The sequence below is a fragment of the Amphiprion ocellaris genome, chromosome 17 (assembly GCF_022539595.1).
Source record: "Amphiprion ocellaris isolate individual 3 ecotype Okinawa chromosome 17, ASM2253959v1, whole genome shotgun sequence".
NCBI lineage: Eukaryota > Metazoa > Chordata > Actinopteri > Pomacentridae > Amphiprion > Amphiprion ocellaris.
In genome coordinates, this window is record NC_072782.1 from 29,867,517 (window position 1) to 29,887,313 (window position 19,797).

Sequence of the window (19,797 nt, forward strand, 5' to 3'; positions counted from 1 at the left end):
TGGATGAGTGTTAACAGGAAGTAAGATATGTAGCAGGAAACTCTGCCAGTTTGGCTCTTTTCATTGGATTTATTGAGAATAACAAACTGAATACAACCACACTAAATCATGCTTTCCGCATCCAATTTCAAATGTGTGGCATAAAGAGTGACTGTACTAGGAGACTCTCCATCATCCAAACATGTATAATTCATCGATGAAAGAGTTATAACTGAAATAGTTGCTGTCAAACTTTGGAGGAACTTTGATTTGTGCATGTATCCATCTATGGAGGTCAAACACAGTAGGAAGTTCTAAGTTCTCTAGATGTCCTGTGCTACGTTCATACACTAGTCTTAAGGATTGCCAAGCATAGTGTATGAACAGAGAACGCCTTTATTATTCATCACTGAAAGAGCTGAAATTAAAGTTGCTGGACTTTAGATGAGTTTTAACTTGTTCAAGTTTTCCCTCGTTGGATCTCGAACACAGCAGGAAGTTCTCCAGATATCTTGTGCTATGTTCACCCTCCTCAATAATCACATTTATGTGGTTCTACAGCGTAATTTATAACCAGCTGCTGTTTGCTTTACCTAGACCTGCATTTGTTAGCAGAGTTACTTTGGTGACCTGTTCTTGGTTTTGTCCAGTCTGACGTTTTGTTTGTTTTGGTTAACGCAATGGTTTTTACTCCGGTCACCTTGCACAGTTGAGTTTTTCTGTTTCTTTTTTCTGTACTCACTTCGGCAGGTGACTTTGAGTTCTTTGTAGTCTTGTGTTCTGTGTTGCAAATACTTTGGTTTGTCAATTTTTGTAAATACTTGTTAACAAAAGATACAAATAAATAAATAAAAACGTTGCAGTATTGGTCTGACTCACTGAATATAGGTTGCCTGCCACATCTGATTATCTCCACAAGCATTTTCTTCACCACAGGAACCCACAACAACAACAACCTCAGTGCAGTAAACTAGCACACTGAAAGTTTTGTCAAGGATTTGGATGATGCAGTGAGGTAGCCCTGCTTGTTTTTTTTTTTTTTTTTTTAGCGGATTATCCATTTTAATGGATTAGGGTTAACCCCTAGTGGCAGTACTCGTCTCCCGAAGCAGCATCCTTTGCTTAACCAGTCCATGACGATTGTGATTGGTTTAAAGAAATCAAAACAAGCCTTAGTGTTTTAACGAAATGATAGCGCGGTGCAGTCAGACCATTCTGCACTACAGAATGCGTCTGTCTCTCCGGAAAAGCATGAATTAGCAATAAAATTACATAATTAATGGGAAAAAAGGTGGACTATTAATGAGCCAATGGCCCACCTGCGGTCCAACAAACCTTACTGGGACCATATTATGGAAATCCACAACCAGAATCAGTTTTAATGCGAAGTAGGTTTGACATCTCTAGATCCTCTTGACATTCGACCATGTTGGGAACTGAATTAGCAGTAAAAATACACCATAAGTCTCTATGAAAACGGTTGCTTTTATCGGACAGAGATCTTAAAACACATTGGTGGGTTACAACAACGGTCGTTGCTTTAAACTGACAATGCGAGGATGACGATGACGTCTCAATTTGCCACAACTCCTTCGCTCAAATTTCTGGTGGGAGGAACTAAGAGGTGAGGATTTGCGGTTAGTGAAATAAGATATGTGGGCAGCAGACAGGTTGGACATGAAGGTAAGAACACTGAAACAGGCCATTTAAAACCAACAGAAACACAGAAAACAGTGAAAATTCACCATCTTTGTAGTATTTTGAGATCATAAATGACAGTCTGGGGACAGGTGAGACTGCTGTGTATTTGCTGGGATCTTTTAAAAGAACATCTTGGATCTGCAGCTGCATTCATACCTGGAAGATGGAGATGGCACAGATGGTGACCAGGATGACGACCCTGACATCCACTTTGGGGGTGAGCTGTCGGCGGTAGTAGGCATAGTAGTGCTGGTAGTACTCCTCAGGATGGTCCAGCATGTAGTCGTAGTCGCGACGTGTGTCCTCATCCTGCATAAACACACAAAAAAGACAATACGTCTGTGTTTACTTTCCTTTACGAAGCCCTGCAGGAGCAAAAAAGACCTGAGACGTTGCTGGACTATTTGGGGTTCCATAAAACCACAATAACTATGACTACAGAGAAGAAAAAAAAACAAAAAAAGAGACGTCGTTGTACACTGCTTGTTTAAAACAAAAGTCGCACACTCTAATATTTTGTTGGGCCACTTTTAGCGCTGAGAATGACACATATTCACTGTGGCATCGTTTCGATAAGCTTCTGCAAAGTCACAGCAAAATAAGACTTAAAACATAAACATGAGGAGAAAAATATGTCCCGAAAATATAAACATAAGTAGAAAAATATGACCTAAACTATAAAGTAGAAAAATATGATCTAAAATATAAACATAAGTTTAAAAATATGACCTAAAATATAAATAAAGTAGAAAAATATGATTAAAAATATAAACATAAGTAGAAAAAAAATACAAAATAAGACTTAAAACCTAAACATGAGTAGAAAAATATGACCTCAAAATATAGATGCAAAAATATGATCTAAAATATAAACATAAGTTTTTAAAAAAAGACATAAAATATAAACATAAGTAGAAAAATATGACCTAAAATATAAACATAAGTAGAAAAATATGACCTAAAATATGAACATAAGTTTAAAAAAAGACCTAAAATATAAACATAAGTTTAAAAAAATACAAAATAAGAGATAAATTATTAACATAAGTAGAAAAATATGCCTTAAAATATAAACATAAGAAAAAATATAAAATAAGATCTGAAACATAAACATAAGTAGAAAAATAAGTCCTTAAAATATAAACTGATAAATATGATCTAAAATATAAACATATGTACAAAAATATGGCCTAAAATAGAAACATAAGTAGTAATTACTGCAGTATTTAATGATTTCTGAGCCTATAAGGAACATTTCAGTAGTTTAACAGAATACTTAAAGTACTTTTAGGAAGACATTCAGACACACCAAAGAGGAAAACTTTACCGACTCTCTGACGGACACCTGAACCCACCTTGAGCGTCTCGTAGGCGGTCGCGATGAGCAGGAACTTCTTGTGCGCGGTCTCCTGGGTCTCCCCCTCCGAGCCGGGCTCTCCCGGCCGGAACCGGTCCGGGTGGTACCGACGGGCCAGCTGTCGGTAAGCCCGGGCTATCTCCGCTTTAGGGGCCTCCCGGGTGACGCCGAGCACGTCGTAGCACACCTCCGTGCCGCAGTACAGACCCTCCACCAGCGCCGTGACCGCCGGCAGGGACGACGCCGACAACAGGAGCACGGCGAGCCGCCACCAACACCTCCCCGTCCCCGGACACCCGGACAACCCGCCGCTCCGCTCCGTGGGCTCCGCCATCTCCGTCCGCCTTCCGCCGCTGCCAGCTCCGGAGCCTGTCCCGGCGCGCGCTGCTTACGTCATCCAGCCGCGCCGGCGAGGACGGAAGCCGCAGAGATCGTTTGTAAAAGAAGAGTTTCCTGTTCGCTTTTCAGAAACAGAATCAGAAATACTTTCCTGAGGGGAAACTGCTTCTCTTAGAGCTGCAGACAGAAATATAAACAGTACAAAATATATAGATAAACACGTCATCTAAAGTATAAACATAAGTACAAAATATAAACTAAAGTATAAACATAAGTACAAAATATAAAGTATAAACATAAATACAAAATATGAACAAAAATCTAAACACAAGTAAAAAATATAAACTAAAAATACAGAGTTTAAAAATACATCTTAAAATGTAAACATGAGTAGAAAAATAAAAAACATAAACTTAAGTAGAAAAATATGACCTAAAAATATAAACATAAATAGAAAAATACAAAATATGTCCAAAAATATAAACATGACTAGAAAAATATGCCCTAATATTCAGACATAAATAGAAAAATATGAATTACAAATATAAACATAAGTAGAAAAATACAAAACATGTCCTAAAATTTTTTACATAAGTTTAGAAATATGACCCAAAAATATAGATAGAAAAATATATCCTAAAAATGTAAACATGACTGGAAAAAATATGACCTAAAATATAAACATAAGTAGAAAAATATTACCTAAAAATATAAACATGACTAGAAACAGTAGAGGCACAAGTAAAATGTGCTTTAACTAAGAAAATAGAATTTTAAAAGAATCATTTATTTGAAAGCACTAACCAAAAAAAAGGAGACCAAGCCTATAACAATTAATTTTATTTCTGCATTTATTTACTTGCTTTTAGGTTGCTCTGTAACACTTACATAATTGTATGTTAATATTTCTATATGTGATTTTGGCTGTACTTGCTCTAGTCGTTTTCAGAACAGAGAAAAGCATGATGGGAAATATATTCACTTTATTTCAGAGTGAATCTGCAGATTTAGAAATTCAAGCACAAACTAGAGCCACTAAAAGTCACTGTTAATCCCGTTGTGTGTAGTTTTTATTTATTACACGCATATTTAGACTGATTTGATTTGAGTCTGAGTGGTCCCTCAGCTTTAATACACGATCTTTGTCTTTAAACACAGTGATGACGTGTATCGCAGACTGACTCTGTGTCGCCCCCTGCAGGGAAATTTAAAACAATGCAAGGATTTTCTGTTAATGAGCACAATTTAACATTTATTTAAAAACAAACTGCTTTAGAGGCACTGCGTTTCTTCATTTGTGTCTTTTTTTTCCTCTGAGCAAAATTTTGCACGAGAATTTCCTTCTGGATTAATAAAGTTTTATCATATCTTACCTTAAAAACAGTGAAAATGGGCAGCTTGGATGTAAACTTGATTCTAATCTCCATCAGTATGATAATATTCCAGTGTAAACCACATGTTTAAGTTGCTTTAAAGTTAATAAAACGTTCAGTTTTGCAGCTTAAATCTAATATTGTTTGCAGCAGGAAACTGATGTAATCACTAAATAAATGAACACAACTGTCAGCCTGTAGATTACTGTAGAAAGTTTAGTTGGTTCAGTGCCAGATACTACGGCAGAAATGTCAGTAATTCATGAATCATCAAATAAATATAAATAAATGAAAGAAATAATGGGCAGAACACAATTACGAGTAATATAGAACCTTAGAATGAGAGTATTTTAAATATATATGTACAACAAATCACACGCACGTGTGGATGGATGCAAAACAAATAATAACCCCAACAACATCTGAAACAGTCACATATTTAATCAAATATACACATTAGGCTGCAGAAAGTTTAAAAAACCAACAAAATATTTATGCATTCATAACGTTTGACTTCAGTCACTCTGATTAGTTTGTTTTTTAAAGATTATAATAAGATTTCAATAAGATTATCATAAAAATTTACAAGCATAAATCACTAAATAGTAGTTTTTCCAATAATTTCAATCCAGTTTCATCTAATACACAAATCAGCTGCAAAATTCAAAGACTTTAAGCAGAACAGTGATCTAAAGGAACACAAAGTGTCACGGGTCGAGCTCAGCTCCGCCCCCTTTCGGTCGTACGTTCCCCTGCCGGTGTGTCGCTGGTCTGTGAGGCTCTCTGCAGCTGTTGACTAGTGGATTAGATGCAGCTGTGGGAGAACCTCACACCTGCAGATCATTCCATCTACTGCTATAAAGACCGGCTTCACAGGGCAGGGAACGTGGGACCAGACTGCCTCAGACCTTCAGCTGAAGGCGACGCTGCAGCGCTGAAGCCACGGGATCAGCCCGGTTTCCCCGAGCCGTCCGCCAGATAGCGGCCGTGGACCCCTGCCGCCCTCTGGTGAGAGCGTGAACCTTCCCCCCTGGATTGAACCGGTTAGCCGGCCTGAGCCCGGACTGTCGCTCCCCTGGAGTCTGACTTCCCCCTCCCTGAACTTTGTGAGTTCTGGCCATAGTTGGCATTATTCCCGTTTTGGAGTTAGTTTTGTGAATAAAAATCTGTACGTTAATGCTGCTGCCATTCAGACCTACATTTAAAAGTCTCTTTAAGTCTATGCAAGAATCTGTGTAATATATGCATTTTTCTACAACGAAAAAAAAATCTGTGCAATATATGAATATCTGCATGTGGAAGAACCTGTCAGTTCGTCACTAAATGAGAACTGGGTCTCACTTGACCTACCTGGTTAAATTAAAACATTTTAAACCTGTGATTTTAAGTGTTTGGATTCCATTTCTCTGATCATGAATGCGTATCCTGTACAAAAATGTGATACAAATGCATGTTTTTAATGTCAAATGTCAAACTTTGTTCACTCGTTACATTAGTAAAATGTGTCTTAACTCTAGAAAGTTCATCTTAATGCTATAAAATAACATCAGAAATCTGTGGAAATGCGACCAGTTCTCAGCTGGGTTTCTCCTTCATCGCAAGTAGTAATTAAATTACTCAAAACTCTACAGAAAATCCTAAATTTTGTCTGAAGTGACTTGAAATTTGCCTAAAATGAGTTCATAAATTGACTCCATACTGTCTAGAAAGTCTCAAAGTTTCCCAAATTGGGTTAGAAAGTGTTCAAAATGACTCGAAACTGACAAGAAATTTTTGAAATTTGGTCACGGGTTTAAGAATGACTCAGAATGTGCCATAAATGACTAGAAACTTGTCCAGAAGTAGTTATTGTCCATAATGACTCAAGACTGTCCAGGAAGACTTAACTTGATTCCAAATTTCAGTACTTGATCTTCTCTGATGAATGCCCTCTGTACTTATTTCTGGCATCCAACAGCCAAAACGACCGTATTTATACAGATGATGGTGAAAAAGTAGCATCTTCTGATGGTGAAATTCTGTGATGATAGTAGGTTTGGGGGACTATGTCCACTTCAGGTATCAAGGTTCCCCTGTTAATGCACAATACTGGACCAACAACATTCTAGAAAAGGTTCCACTTCCTGTTTTGGCCAGGAGAAAAACATCGGGACCTGTGACTGAACGGAAAATGTTTTGTTCTGAGCATCTGTCTGGCTTTAAGGAGGAATAGCCACCAAACTCCCCATGACCTCAACCCAATTGAGAATTGCTGGGGAATCCTGAACAGTCGCATCTGTACCAGTCCACCACCGACCACCATGAAACAGCTCAGCTCTAGGGCTGTATGGGGGAAGATAGAACCATCCACACTCTAGAACCTCCTACTTTCCAAGCCTGAAGTGAAAGAGGGAAATCCTGGTTGTTGAATAAATGGAGTATATTGCATATTCAGTCTTTATATATATATATATATATATATATATATATATATATATATATATATATTTTTTTTTTTTTTTTTTTTTTTTTTTTTAATATAAATATACATTTGGTTGTGGTTAAAGGTAAAATAGCAGGTTTTTGCAATAGCTTCCACTAGTGTTGTAGTACTCGAGATCGGTCTCGGTCTCGAGACCACTTTTTGAAGATCTCGGTCTGGTCTCGCACTCGACCGCATTTTTACTCGGTCTTGTCTCGGTCTCGGGCACAAAGGACTCAGGGTCGTGGCTTCACCTGCAGCACTGAACTACCTCTCAACTGTCTCATTTGTTCAGTAACAGCTTTGTTGTGATTGGATGCAAAACTCCCCGCCTCCAATGTAACCAATAACTTAAGTGATTTTTAATTTGGATGATTTTTACGGGCTGTGACCTGTCACCTGCCCCGCCCCTCTTCACACGTACTCCGCTACACTTAATGCGGGAGACGTAAGAAGGAGTCTTGCTCCCTGGGAAAGATGTCAGCTAACTCTGCTGTAATAAAGTTTGGCTTTTCTAACCATAAACAGTTTGTCTGTAAATCAACGTCAAAAAGAAAACACAGCGCTACATGCAAATTCTGCAACGCAACGCTCACTGAGGCGGCTGGAACCACATCAAACTTTTATCGACACTTGGAGAGGAAGCATAAAGAAAGGTAAGCTAACGCTACATGGCGCTAGCGAAGTTAGCAAGATAAATTTAGCAAGCTGTAGTTTGTGAATATATATATGTGTGTGTTTGTGTACATGTATATATAGGGAAAAGGCACGTGGTAGTGTTTTACGTTGGCATGGCGCTTCTCATAAACGATAAAGAGACAGGCTACATGAAGCTTTGTTTATGTTCCATCAATGTTAGCTAATGTTAGCTCTGACATAGCGGCACATACCGCGGTACCGCTGCTCACTTGGATGAGAGCTACTGATGTGACAGAGGAGTGTCCACTTCAAATCATGCACCCCGTCTATGAAAAAGTTCCATCTCACCTATGCAACTTGGCCTGGCAATGTACACACTTAATTTTAGTGCCAATTTTTAGAATTAAAACACACAATTGCATAATAAATGTGTAACTTCAATATAAATTAAAATAAATATGTGTATAAGTAGAGGGGGCATTATAATGAGACCCCATCGTGCACGTTTAGGTCACAAAATGTTGCAGTCTCTCATGCTACTAAAATGCAACCAAACTCTACTTTAAACTCACTTCCCATGTTGTCATTTTTAAGGGCCATGTTGTTTGTAGTGTTTATAAACAACCCTTTCATGTGTTTATCCTTGGTGGTGAGCTTTGAATAACAAAGTATTTGCCTCAGCAGTTTGTCATCAAAATACTTGTAGTTTGGCCTTTCAGTGTCTGACCTCTTTGAAGATACATTGACATGTTATATTTCATTGCATTTTATTTGCTGATACTTGGCATTGTTTTTTCTTTCTATTTTATGGAATAGTGGTTCCAGGTTTTTTCTTTTACAATGATACACCTTTAAAAAAAAAAAAAAGAAAATTCACCCAAGTTCAGTTATATCTGATTTATCAAACAAGAAATATTTTTGGTGTAATAGAAATACAGAGGCCACTATTCTAGATTGATATGTTGTAGAAAATTGTACATATTTGTGCATGACTTGATATTGTTTTGAAAACAAGACAAAAATGAAGACGCAAGTATTAAATATTTGTTTGATACATTTCATATTGAATGGTTGTTTGTCGTTGCAGACAAGAGTATTACGGGCAACCTTACACTTGCCTAAAAACTACATTGAATAAGTACTGAATAAAATGGTTAAATTTAATATGGTCCCGGTCTCGACTCGGTCTAGACCCCTCAAAGTCCTGGCCTTGTCTCGGTCTCGATACACTGTGGTCTCGGCCATGTCTTGGTCTCGGTTTAGGTGGTCTCGACTACAACACTAGCTTCCACTTCTGAAACTATTCAGTGACCCCTAAACAGTAAAAACGTACAGATTTCCATGTTTTCAAACTAAAAAGTGAACTGATCACCTCTTAATTTGGTAAAAATCACCTTGACTGCTTGGTGCGCTGCTTGTTTTTCCGCCATATTTACACATTTTTGAGTGTATATTTACACAAGAAATCAGAAAAAAGCAGACATGACGCACATGCCTTTGAAAAAGGATTGCGTTTTATTTACAGGGATTCATCAGAATTACAATACAAATGATTTATCAACTCCACAGAATCCGTCCGGAGCTCGAGGAGGCTGTGAAGTGTTTTAGTCTGACAGCATCAAGTGGCAGCTTTGGCAGAGTCCTTGGATGTTTGTGCAGCCTCCTCCTCCTCCTTCTCCTCCTTATCTTCCTCTTCTTCTTCTCCTGCTCAGTGGCTCTCTCCTTTCTTTCCTACAACCTGCAGTGACAAAATAAAAGCATCGTCCATGAATTAAATGAAGCTAAACTGGAAATGAAGGCAGGTTGTCGTGCAGCAGCTTCATACCCTCTTGAAGTCGTTCATGTTGGTGGCCTGGACTGGAGTCCCGATGAACGTCAGGTAGTTGATTTTTGTCGTCTCCTCGTCTCCCTGGTTCGATTTAATGAACAACTGGTGGCAGGAAAAATGAACAAATATCAAAGAAAACCAGCGACAAAACGTCTCCTCTGGCTGGTTCTGCTCCCAACAAATTGGTATAAACGTTGAGCTACAATGTCTTCAACCTCCTCTGAAAGGTTGTGTATACTCAGAGATATACCTCAAAACAAATCTACTACAGCACTTCAAAGCTTCATAGAAAGTACAATATGTAAGAGTTTAAACATAAATAGAACACTAGCAGCAAATAAGCACCTGTTAGAAAAAGGTTTAGTTCAGTAACGGAGTCATTTAATGAAGTCATTAACAGAGAATAAAGTCATGTTCCCTCATGTTGGAACTCCACTCTGTAGTACTGTATGCAGTATTTGTTAGATTGTCTGTCAGTATGCTTATATATATATATATATATATATATATATATATATATATATATATATATATATATATATGTATATATGTATGTATATATGTATGTATATATGTATGTATATATGTATGTATATATGTATGTATATGTAGTACTGTCTGCAGTATGTGTGCATGTGACTCCCTCCCGTTGAAACCGCCGTCCTCCATTCTTTCACTTATTTATAAACAGTAGAAACAGGTTCATGGATCAGATCTCCTTTCTGACATTTTAAATATTTGTTAAAAGACACTAAAAACTTGCATTAATCAGGTGTTTGTGAGTTTGTAAATGTTTACCGTGACACTCTGTACGTTCTGAAACTTGACGTAGCGCAGAGGAATCAGTCCGTCGTCTTTGTAGTCGTCCTCCGACAGCTCCAGAGCCTGAGTCGCTTCGCTTCGTTCGGCGTCGTCGAAACCCATCGATCGCGGGAGGTTGATGAACACTTTCACCACCTTCGGGGCTTGAGCTGATGGAATAAAAAGCAGTAGTGATGAGAAAATCGCAGATTTTTACTGCGTCTCATTCAGAAGACTATCAGAATAAAACTCACCGAAGTCTGAGGACTGTAGCTTCATAGAGAAGAGCTTCACCGGCTGGTTGAAGGCGATCGTGATCAATAACTGGACAAGATTTTTTTAAAAAAAAGAAGGTCAGGCAAATTAATTTCAACAGAGAATGACAATAAACTAAAACGTGGCAAAAAGTGTTAGCGGCAGAAGAAAAACTTCATTTCTGTCCGAGTTTGAATGTCCTCTGGAACTTTTCTTGGTTGAAAATGAGAAAGTTTTGGATATTTTTTATTAAATCTGCAACAACAGAACAGACGTGATCCAAAAAATTAAAGAAAACAGGAAGTCCTGCTGTCTTTATGCTTTGTGTTACGTAAAAATATCTTAAATTTTCTACTTAAGGAGAAAATCACGTCTGATTTCTGTTTGAACAAAAGAAAAAAAACATCAATGATGTGTAGTAATGTCAGTAGTACCTGTAGTACTGTTTGCAGTATGTGTAATATCTTTAGTATTGTCTGCAGTATGTGTAGTACCACATGTAGTATCTGCAGTTTGTGTCACACTGTCTAGTGTATTTGAAGTACTATCTGCAGTATCTATAGTACTGTCTGCAGTATGTGTAGTACTTTATGTGGTATGTATACTACTGTCTGTAGGACCTGTAGTAATGTCTGCATTATCTCTAGTATTTTTTGTATTGTCTGCAGAATGTGTAGTACTGTCTGCAGTATGTGTAGTACTCTATGCAGTATGTGTAGTACTCTATGCAGTATATGTACTATGTGTTTTATGTTCTGTAGTTGACTAAGTGGTGCATGTGACTCCCTCCCATTGAAATAAAATCCTCAATTTTCTCCTTAATTTTGGAGAAAATCAAGTCTGACTTCTGTTCTAACGAGAGAAAAAACCCTCAGAACTAAAGAAATAAAAACTGTAACTAGAAATGTAGCACTATTTAAAAAATACCATCTCTGCCTAAACATTAAAAGAAACTTCTACCTACACAAGTCAAAAAACATGGATCTAACTGTTGAAAACTGGATGCAAAAGATGCTAAATTCTCCCATTTTTGTTGCACTAATGAATAAAGTCTCACCTGTTCGTCGCAGTCGGACTCCAGGTAGGACGAGTCTTTGATTAAACAGTTGTCGAATCCACAGTCGTCGCTCTCGTTCAGGCACTCACAGCCGGCTTTGTTGACAAAAGGCATCAGGTCCATCTGGAAAACACAGAAACTCAACTTAAATCGTTTATTTAACTCTTTATTTCTGATGTTTCCTGGTCTTTATTCTGCCTCGCTGCAGGTTTTAAACCAGATAAATGTCTGAGTTTAGGTTTTTATCACATCAACAACGTTTCATGTTTACATTCTTTGGGCTCTGGACGAGCTGCGGTTCAGAGTTTTCACAGTAAGTGTGATTTACAGAGTGACAGTGAATTACACACAGTTTAATAGTACTGGTGATGCATTCAGGTGACTTCATGTTATTTAATGGAGTCTAGTTACTAAACAGGTGGAATCACTTCACAGTACTGTCTGTAGTATCTGTAGTACCTGTAGTACTGTCTGCAGTATCTGTAGTACTGTCTGTAGTATCTGTAGTACTATCTGCAGTATCGGTAGTACTGTCTGTAGTATCGGTAGTACTGTCTGTAGTATCTGTAGTACTATCTGCAGTATCTATAGTTCTGTATGTGGTATCTGTAGTACTGTCTGTAGTATCTGTAGTACTATCTGCGGTATCTGTCCTGATGAGAAGTTCAAGAAAGCTGAAGAATATTTCATAAAATGTAACATTATTTATGTATTTAAATGTTTTTGCCAGAAGATAAAACCTAACAAACATGTATTTCAAACCGTGTTACTCATACTACTGTGTACTTATACTCTGACTCACGTATCCTTTAGGAATGTCCGAGTCTTCGCTGTTTCCCGGGTCGTTCTCTGTGTGCTGTCTGATCTTCTCCTCCAGACCTCCAGGGTCGGCTCCCTGGTACTGATCCAGCCGGACCCGGTTCCTGAAGAACAGGAAGGTCGGCGTGGCGGTGATGTTGTTGGCTGCTGCCGTCGCCTAGGAAACGGAGAGAGACGGTCCTTAAAAATGAACCTGTAATGCAAAAATCCTGTCCGGTAGCCGCCTCACTTCCTGTTAAACTAGAGAGGATTTCAAAAGAAAAGAAAATCTAAAAATATGAATTTTCTCTTATTTAACCCTCCTGTTGTCTTCATTTATGGGCAACAAAAAATATTGTTTCCTTGTCTGAAAAAAAATCCAAAAATTCAGCAAAAAAATTTATTTTATTTTTTTAACATAATTTCGTTACTGCAAATAGCTTACTTTTGGTCAATTTTAAGGTAGAATAATGTGTTTGGCTTTTTTGCTGAAAAATAAAAAAAATTTGAAGCTGAGATTTGGATAATTTTTGCACGAAATTAGTTTAAAGGTCGTTGGAAAGTTAAAAATGCGGCTATTTTTCTTACTTTTACAGCTTCTTGCTCTGATAAATGGTATAATTTAGGCCATTTTTTTAAAACAATAACGTCTTTTTACACAGGAAGTGAGTGAAGTTTGATATATTTCTCACTTGTGGATTCATAATAATAATAATAATAATAAAAGACTGAACAAATCGACAAGTTATTTATCACGATTCGAGCCCTGGTTTGACTGGGATTCAAAGGAAGGCGACTAAAACAATATTTCCCTGTTTTTTCTCCGTTGAAGTAAAACCAGACGGGACTCACCGGACAGGCATGAACGTCTACTTCGAGGAAGACGACGTGTGGGTATTTATTACTCAACGTGTTGAAGATTGGAGCTATTCTGACGCACGGCTGACACCTACGAAGAGACAGGAGAGTCTGTTAGTGAATTACTCAGGTAGTACCTAAACGATTATACAGTTAATTATCAACCTCTTTAACACAATGTAGTGAAGGAAATCATTTAAACCAGGGGTGTCCAACATGTGGCCCGCGGGCCAAAACCGGCCCGTCAGAGGCTCCAATCCGGCCCTCCAAGTGTAAAAATTCCAGAGAAGATATTAACTGCAGATTGTAAATTTGTAAAACTGTAAATTTTAAATAATTTCTAGACCATGACAAGTTGTTTTGATCATAAAGTAAAATACTGGATTGTTCATTGTTTTTTTGTCGTTTTGTGTCCCATTTTTGTAATATTTTTTTGTCTTGTTTTTGTCTTTTTTGTCTGACGTCATTTTGTATCTAGTTTTTGTTGTTTTCCTTTTTTGTCTCACTTGTGTTTTGTCTATTTTTTTGTCTTGTTTGTGTCCATTTTTTGTCGCTTTGTGACTTTTCTGTCTAATTTTTGGCCTTTACTGTTATTGTAAAATTTCTCACGAATATTTTCACTTTAACTGCTAATTTAATCCAAATATTGGTTATCGGCATCACTGATTACTAATAATGAGTATTGATATCGATCCACCCCAAGTTCAATCGAGTGTAAAATGCTTAATTAAGGCTTTAAACTAATGACAGTTTTGATAAACATCTATTGTAGCTCATAAAACCTCAAGATTTTAAGACTGCTCAATTCCTCTAAACAACACTTATTAATACAAAATACGCTATTTATTGACATTGTTGTTGTGCTAACAAGTAAACCCAGTAAACAGTGTATTTTATTCTTTTAAAAGTGTTAATAATTTGCTGTCATTTAATCAGAAGACTGCAGATAATTAAAATCTTCCTAACACGCAGTTTCCAATCACAATGTTAAGATTTGCTGTTTATCTTTAAATTAGCAATCATTTTATTACTTTAGCTGTAAATAATTACAGAGTAGAGATGACAGCACCTTCTGGATTGAATAAATAATAGAATTAAATGGATGGACACCAGAAGAGCCCAGTTACTGCAATACTGCTATGTCATTGTAAGCAACACGGCTAGGTGGCTAACGCATGCTAAGGGTAGCATGCTAACCAGGCGCTCCTCGCAGCGAAAGCGACCAATAAAAGAATAATATCCACCCCATGTCAGCTTCTTAAAGCAGTGAAACTACAAACTCTTTGTGTTTTTACGCCCTGTGTCTGAAGGAGCCCCGCTAGCGGTGCGGTTCGGCGAGCTTACCCGGCCATTGTGAACTTCACCACGGCGAGCCTGGAGCCGGCGGCCGCTAGCTCCGGCTGGAAGTCCGGGTCGCTTCCGATCACTTTAACACCGACCATGGTGCAGATAGCGGCGTAGAGAGTGAGCTGGACACCCGGGTGATGTTCGGGGCAGGAGACGGAGCCACCTAATAGCTAGTAAAGTGTTTTGTTTTTAGCTTTCTGTCAGTGAAGTAGCTGATTAGCTGTCCGGCTCTAAGACACACTACAGTCAGTGTGAGCGGAGCCAGGAAGCGGACTCCTGATTGGTCGATGCGCAACCGGAAGGGCGGGGCTTGTCTTCTTCTTCGGCTGTAAATCTCGGCAACTTCCAGGCGTTTTACTGCCTCCACAGGACAGAAGAAGGAACATTTAAATTATTATTGGTAGAACAAAACAAGCTTTTTTGTGTTAAATTATATTTTAAAAAACAGGAAATTATTTGACACACAGACTTTTTATTTCATTATTATTATTATTATTATTATTATTATTATTATTATTATTATTATTATTATTATTATTATTATTACAGACATTAAGAGCAGACAGTGACAGGTTTTTTATGTTAATTAAATTTTTTTTAAAGAATGGAGCTCTAACTTTTCTGCACCACCCTTTAGAAAGCTGTATATTTTTTATGTTTCATTGGTTTGATAAATTACTTTTCTTATACAAATTATTTCACATTATCTTACGTATTATTCTTCCTCTATTTTAATATCTTTTTTCTTCCTTTTTAAAAACATTCTCTATTCTATTATTGATTTAAATCTGACCTTGTTGTTAAAACAGGCTGCAATCATCTTGATCTATTTATTAGTTTATCTTTGAAGAAGCTTAACCCTATAACACCCACTGTTGCAAAAATACGTCAGTTTTATTTTTTATTGTTATTGTTATTTTTTTAGATATATGCTAATTTCTTTTATTTTCTATTATATATATAAATACATAATATAAAAATATAAATACAAAATATGTAATATAAAATATAAAATGTAAAATATAAAACATAAAAATAAAGTAAAACTAAAGAAAACTAATTATATATGCATAATTTATTTTTATTTTTGTTACGGCTGTGGCCGTATTTTGGTAATGTGTTTGTAGTTTTGAAATGTTTTTTTGTCTGGGAGTGGGTGTTCTGTGTTTGTTTGTAGATCTTTGTTTCGTCCTTGTGGTCTGTTTCGTCCTGTTGGTTGGTAGTGGGTGTTCTGTCCTTGTGGATCTTTGTGTACAGGAGCTGATTGGTGGCAAGGCGGACCCAGCGCTGATTGGCTGTAACTTATTTTAAATCTTGGCGGCCGGCAGTGATGATGGGAGCCTCTCTGACAGCAGCACCCGTTGTTTTTATTCCCAGACTCCAAACCTTTGCCGTGATACCCGTGTTTTTCTGGTTAGATTAAGGTAGGGCCACCGTTACGTATTTAGGTAAGGAGGTAGGCCAGGGACAGGTGCGCGCTCTCTCCTCAAAAATCCAGGCCATCATTGATTATCCCGTGCCTCAAACCAGGCGCCAGCTCCGTCGTTTCCTCGGAATGGCAGGCTATTACCGAGGCTTTTGTAGAAACTTCGCTGACGTTGTTGCTCCTCTGACTAGCCTGACCAGTATCTCTCTGCCATTCGTCTGGTCTTCAGCATGCCAGAACTCATTTGAGTCCGCTAAAGCGCTCCTCTGCAGCACACCTGTCCTCTCTGCTCCTAACTTCTCGCGCGCCTTCAAGCTGGAGGTCGACGCCAGCGCGCGTGGTGCTGGTGCGGTGCTGCTGCAGGAGGATGAAAGAGGTGTTGACCATCCTGTTGCGTACTTTTCAAAAAAATTCACCAGACACCAACTCCAGTATAGCACCATTGAGCAGGAGGCACGATCGTTGTTACTCGCCCTGCAACATTTTGAAGTATACGTTGGGTCTAGCTCGCTGCCCGTTCTGGTCTTTACTGACCATAATCCCCTCGTATTCCTGGCACAGATGGGTAACAAAAACCGCAGGCTGATGAGATGGTCACTGATGGTGCAAGAATTTATTATTGAAATCCACCATAAAAAAGGAAATGAAAATGTGTTAGCTGATGCTCTGTCTCGTGTACATCTCCCTCCCTAAGAGAACAAACATTATGGGGGAAATGTTTGTTTTTTTAGGTATGGGGCTGTGGCCTTATTTTGGTAATGTGTTTGTAGTTTTGAAATGTTTTTTTGTCTGGGAGTGGGTGTTCTGTGTTTATTTGTAGATCTTTGTTTCGTCCTTGTGGTCTGTTTCGTCCTGTTGGTTGGTAGTGGGTGTTCTGTCTTTGTGGATCTTTGTGTGCAGGAGCTGATTGGTGGCAAGGCGGACCCAGCGCTGATTGGCTGGAACCTATTTTAAATCTTGGCGGCCGGCAGTGATGATGGGAGCCTCTCTGACAGCAGCACCCGTTGTTTTTTTTTCCCAGACTCCAAACCTTTGCCGTGATACCTGTGTTTTTCTGGTTAGATTAAGATAGTGTGTTTTTTTTGTTTGTTAGACTTAGGCATATTTTGTAGAAGCTGTGGTTTTGTTGGATAGGATCTTTTGTTTGAGTGCTATAATGCCTCTTTAGTTTGTATCCAATTGTTTTGTTTGTTTTCTTTTTTTTTTGCTTGAATGAATAGCCCATGTGGTGGCCTCTTTTATTTTGTAAATAGTGTAAATAAACCTTTGTGTGTAATTTTTCTACAAACTGTTCATTGTTTTTTTGGGGACTGGGAAAATATTCCACCTTATTTTTTTATTTTTATTTTTTTTTAAACAAACATTATGCTACGCACCTTCCCCCTAGACGGGTGCGTAACACTTTAGTTTTCATTTTTTGCAATTTTGTTCTATATTTGAGTTTATATATTATTATTATTATTTTAGTTTTATTGTATTTTTCCTCATTTTTTCTATATTTGTTTCTCTCTCTCTATATATATATATATATATACATATATATATATATATACATATATATATATATAAAATTTCTGTACATACACACACACACACACATATATATGTATATATATGTATATATATATATATATATATATATATATATATATATATATGTATATATATATATATATATATATATATATATATATATATATATATATATATATATATATATATATATAAAAATAAAAAAAATATATTTATTGATTTATTTGGGTGTTATTGGGTTAAAAACAGAAGAAAAAACGCTCCAGATGTTCAAAAGACACAAAAGCGCTTTTCAAACTCTTAAAAAGTCATATATGTAGACGTAACAGTAACAAGGTTGACAATCCCAGTTTTAAACTACCACATGGTGGCGCTGCCAAGCTGCAGCTGGATGTCAATTTACAATAATAATGTCTCAAACTCATTTAAAAGTTCAATAAAATAATGAAAATCTCATTGTAATAATCAGGATTTACAATTTTTGTCTTCTTTTAAGGCAGTTTCAACGTGAATTTATATTTCTGCCACCTTGAGTTACTTTTCAAATCATTAATATTAGAGTTTGTAGGGATTAAAAGAAAGAAAATATGTTCAAAAGCAACGTTCATTTCTTTTATTCTTCCTATACTTTAAACAATTTTTTAATTAAAGTTGCTTTAAGAAAAGTTTGAAAGAAAAAAATTATCACTCTAAACCTATTTTTCTTAACTTTTCTTCATTATTAGAGACACAATGTGCTTTACAAACCATGAAAAAGTCAGAAATATTGTAGTAAAAATGTCAAATTGTTCATTTTTATGGGACATAACTTTTAAATAGATTAAAACCAGATTAATCACCTTTTTCAGCTATTATGCTGCATTAAATCACAAAGACCCACTTTCTATCACATTAAGTTTCCATTTCAGTTAATTTATCAGTAATTTATGAGAGTAAAAGCAATGTTTGTGGTCTAGTGGAATTTAAATTCACCAGTTTTAGCCTTTTTAGACCGTAAATTACTCCTAGTAGAGGTTTAAATTATGTTCTAAAAATTTCCCAACAGACTTGTTTTAAAGACCAGATTATTTTCTTTTACTGTTTTTCTTCTCCATATTACCCTTGTTTTAATGGTTTTACTCTCTTTTTCTGTTTTTATTTCATTATTTATATATATTGACATTTTTCTTTCATTTTTGTGCATTTATTATTTTATTTATATCAACTGGTGTTTATTGTGTGGATTTATTATTGTGAAACTGTCTGTTTTGACTTTTCTATCTTTTACACAGTTTTTTCTTCTATTTTCATCGTTTTTCTGGTCTTTTTGTTGGATTATTTTCAACATTTGTCCTATTTTTTGCCTCTTGCTATTTAAGACGTTAAATAAATAAACTTATTATTATTATATTGTTCATTTTAATAATAATGTGCTCTTTTTAGACCATTAAAACTCCACTGAGCTGTCTGACAGCAGCAGGATCCGCCCCTGAAGCACCACCTGGTTTAATTAACAATTCAATTACTCACCTTTACCTGCGGCCCTCGTCACGTGACCGGGACACCTCCGTCCACTCCCACAGCTGCCGTCTGTCCCTGAATGCCACGCGTAGCTCTCCCCCGTCCGGGTGTTTGTTGCGTTTGAGGCCGGACGGGTCGAACCGGTCCGGCGGGTCTGAGGCGGCGGGGAGCAGGGCGGGGAGCAGCCGCCGCAGAGACTCCACAAGCCGGAAGAGCAGCACAACATGGTGCGGTGACGCCGAGCGACGACCGGAGGAGCCTTCAAACGTTCAGCTGCACGAAGTAAGTCCTTAAAAACACACCCGGAGCAGATAAATGTCACTTTATCTGCTTTAATATGAGGAGTTTTCGGTGGTTTTCTGCGTTTATACCAACTTGAGCGGCTCCAGAGTCTCACCTGGGCGGCTGCTGCTCACCTGTCCTCCAGAGAAACTGATCCACCTGGAACCTGGTTTTAAAAAAATGCTAAAAGCTGCTTCAGAATAATCACTTTACACACATATTAGTCCAAATACTGCCAAAAATCTTATTTATTTCACGTTTTT

General features: G+C 37.3%; 3 protein-coding genes across 7 annotated transcripts in view; 1 reads left to right on the plus strand and 2 right to left on the minus strand.

Moving 5' to 3' along the window:
• Positions 1-3,418, minus strand: part of dnajc25 (DnaJ (Hsp40) homolog, subfamily C, member 25) — a 45,853-nt gene extending 42,435 nt beyond the window's left edge. For 4 of the 5 annotated variants that reach the window (XR_008599371.1, XR_008599372.1, XR_008599370.1 and 1 more), the window contains exons 1-2: positions 3,036-3,418; positions 1,837-1,989 (exon numbers count right to left, since the gene is read on the minus strand). Coding sequence is in view for 2 of the 5 variants with exons in the window: in XM_055004101.1 (XP_054860076.1) it covers positions 1,837-1,989; positions 3,036-3,371 (489 nt within the window). In the remaining 3 variants the exon portion in view is untranslated. The remainder of the gene's footprint in view (positions 1-1,836; positions 1,990-3,035) is intronic. The other variant, XM_023265839.3, reaches the window with a different exon arrangement.
• Positions 3,419-9,343: 5,925 nt separating this feature from the next.
• txnl1 (thioredoxin-like 1) lies at positions 9,344-15,034 on the minus strand. The gene is made up of 8 exons (XM_023265852.3): positions 14,791-15,034; positions 13,441-13,537; positions 12,593-12,766; positions 11,791-11,913; positions 10,733-10,802; positions 10,476-10,648; positions 9,675-9,779; positions 9,344-9,587 (listed from the first exon to the last, which is right to left on the minus strand). Exons 1-8 carry the CDS (start codon positions 14,886-14,888, stop codon positions 9,558-9,560), a joined length of 870 nt encoding a protein of 289 aa, XP_023121620.1. The 5' UTR covers positions 14,889-15,034; the 3' UTR covers positions 9,344-9,557.
• A 4,364-nt stretch (positions 15,035-19,398) lies between these two features.
• The window catches only part of atp8b1 (ATPase phospholipid transporting 8B1), a 45,182-nt gene continuing 44,783 nt past the window's right edge, over positions 19,399-19,797 (plus strand). The window contains exon 1 of the mRNA XM_023265848.3: positions 19,399-19,534. The gene's annotated coding sequence lies outside the window, so the exon portion shown is untranslated. The remainder of the gene's footprint in view (positions 19,535-19,797) is intronic.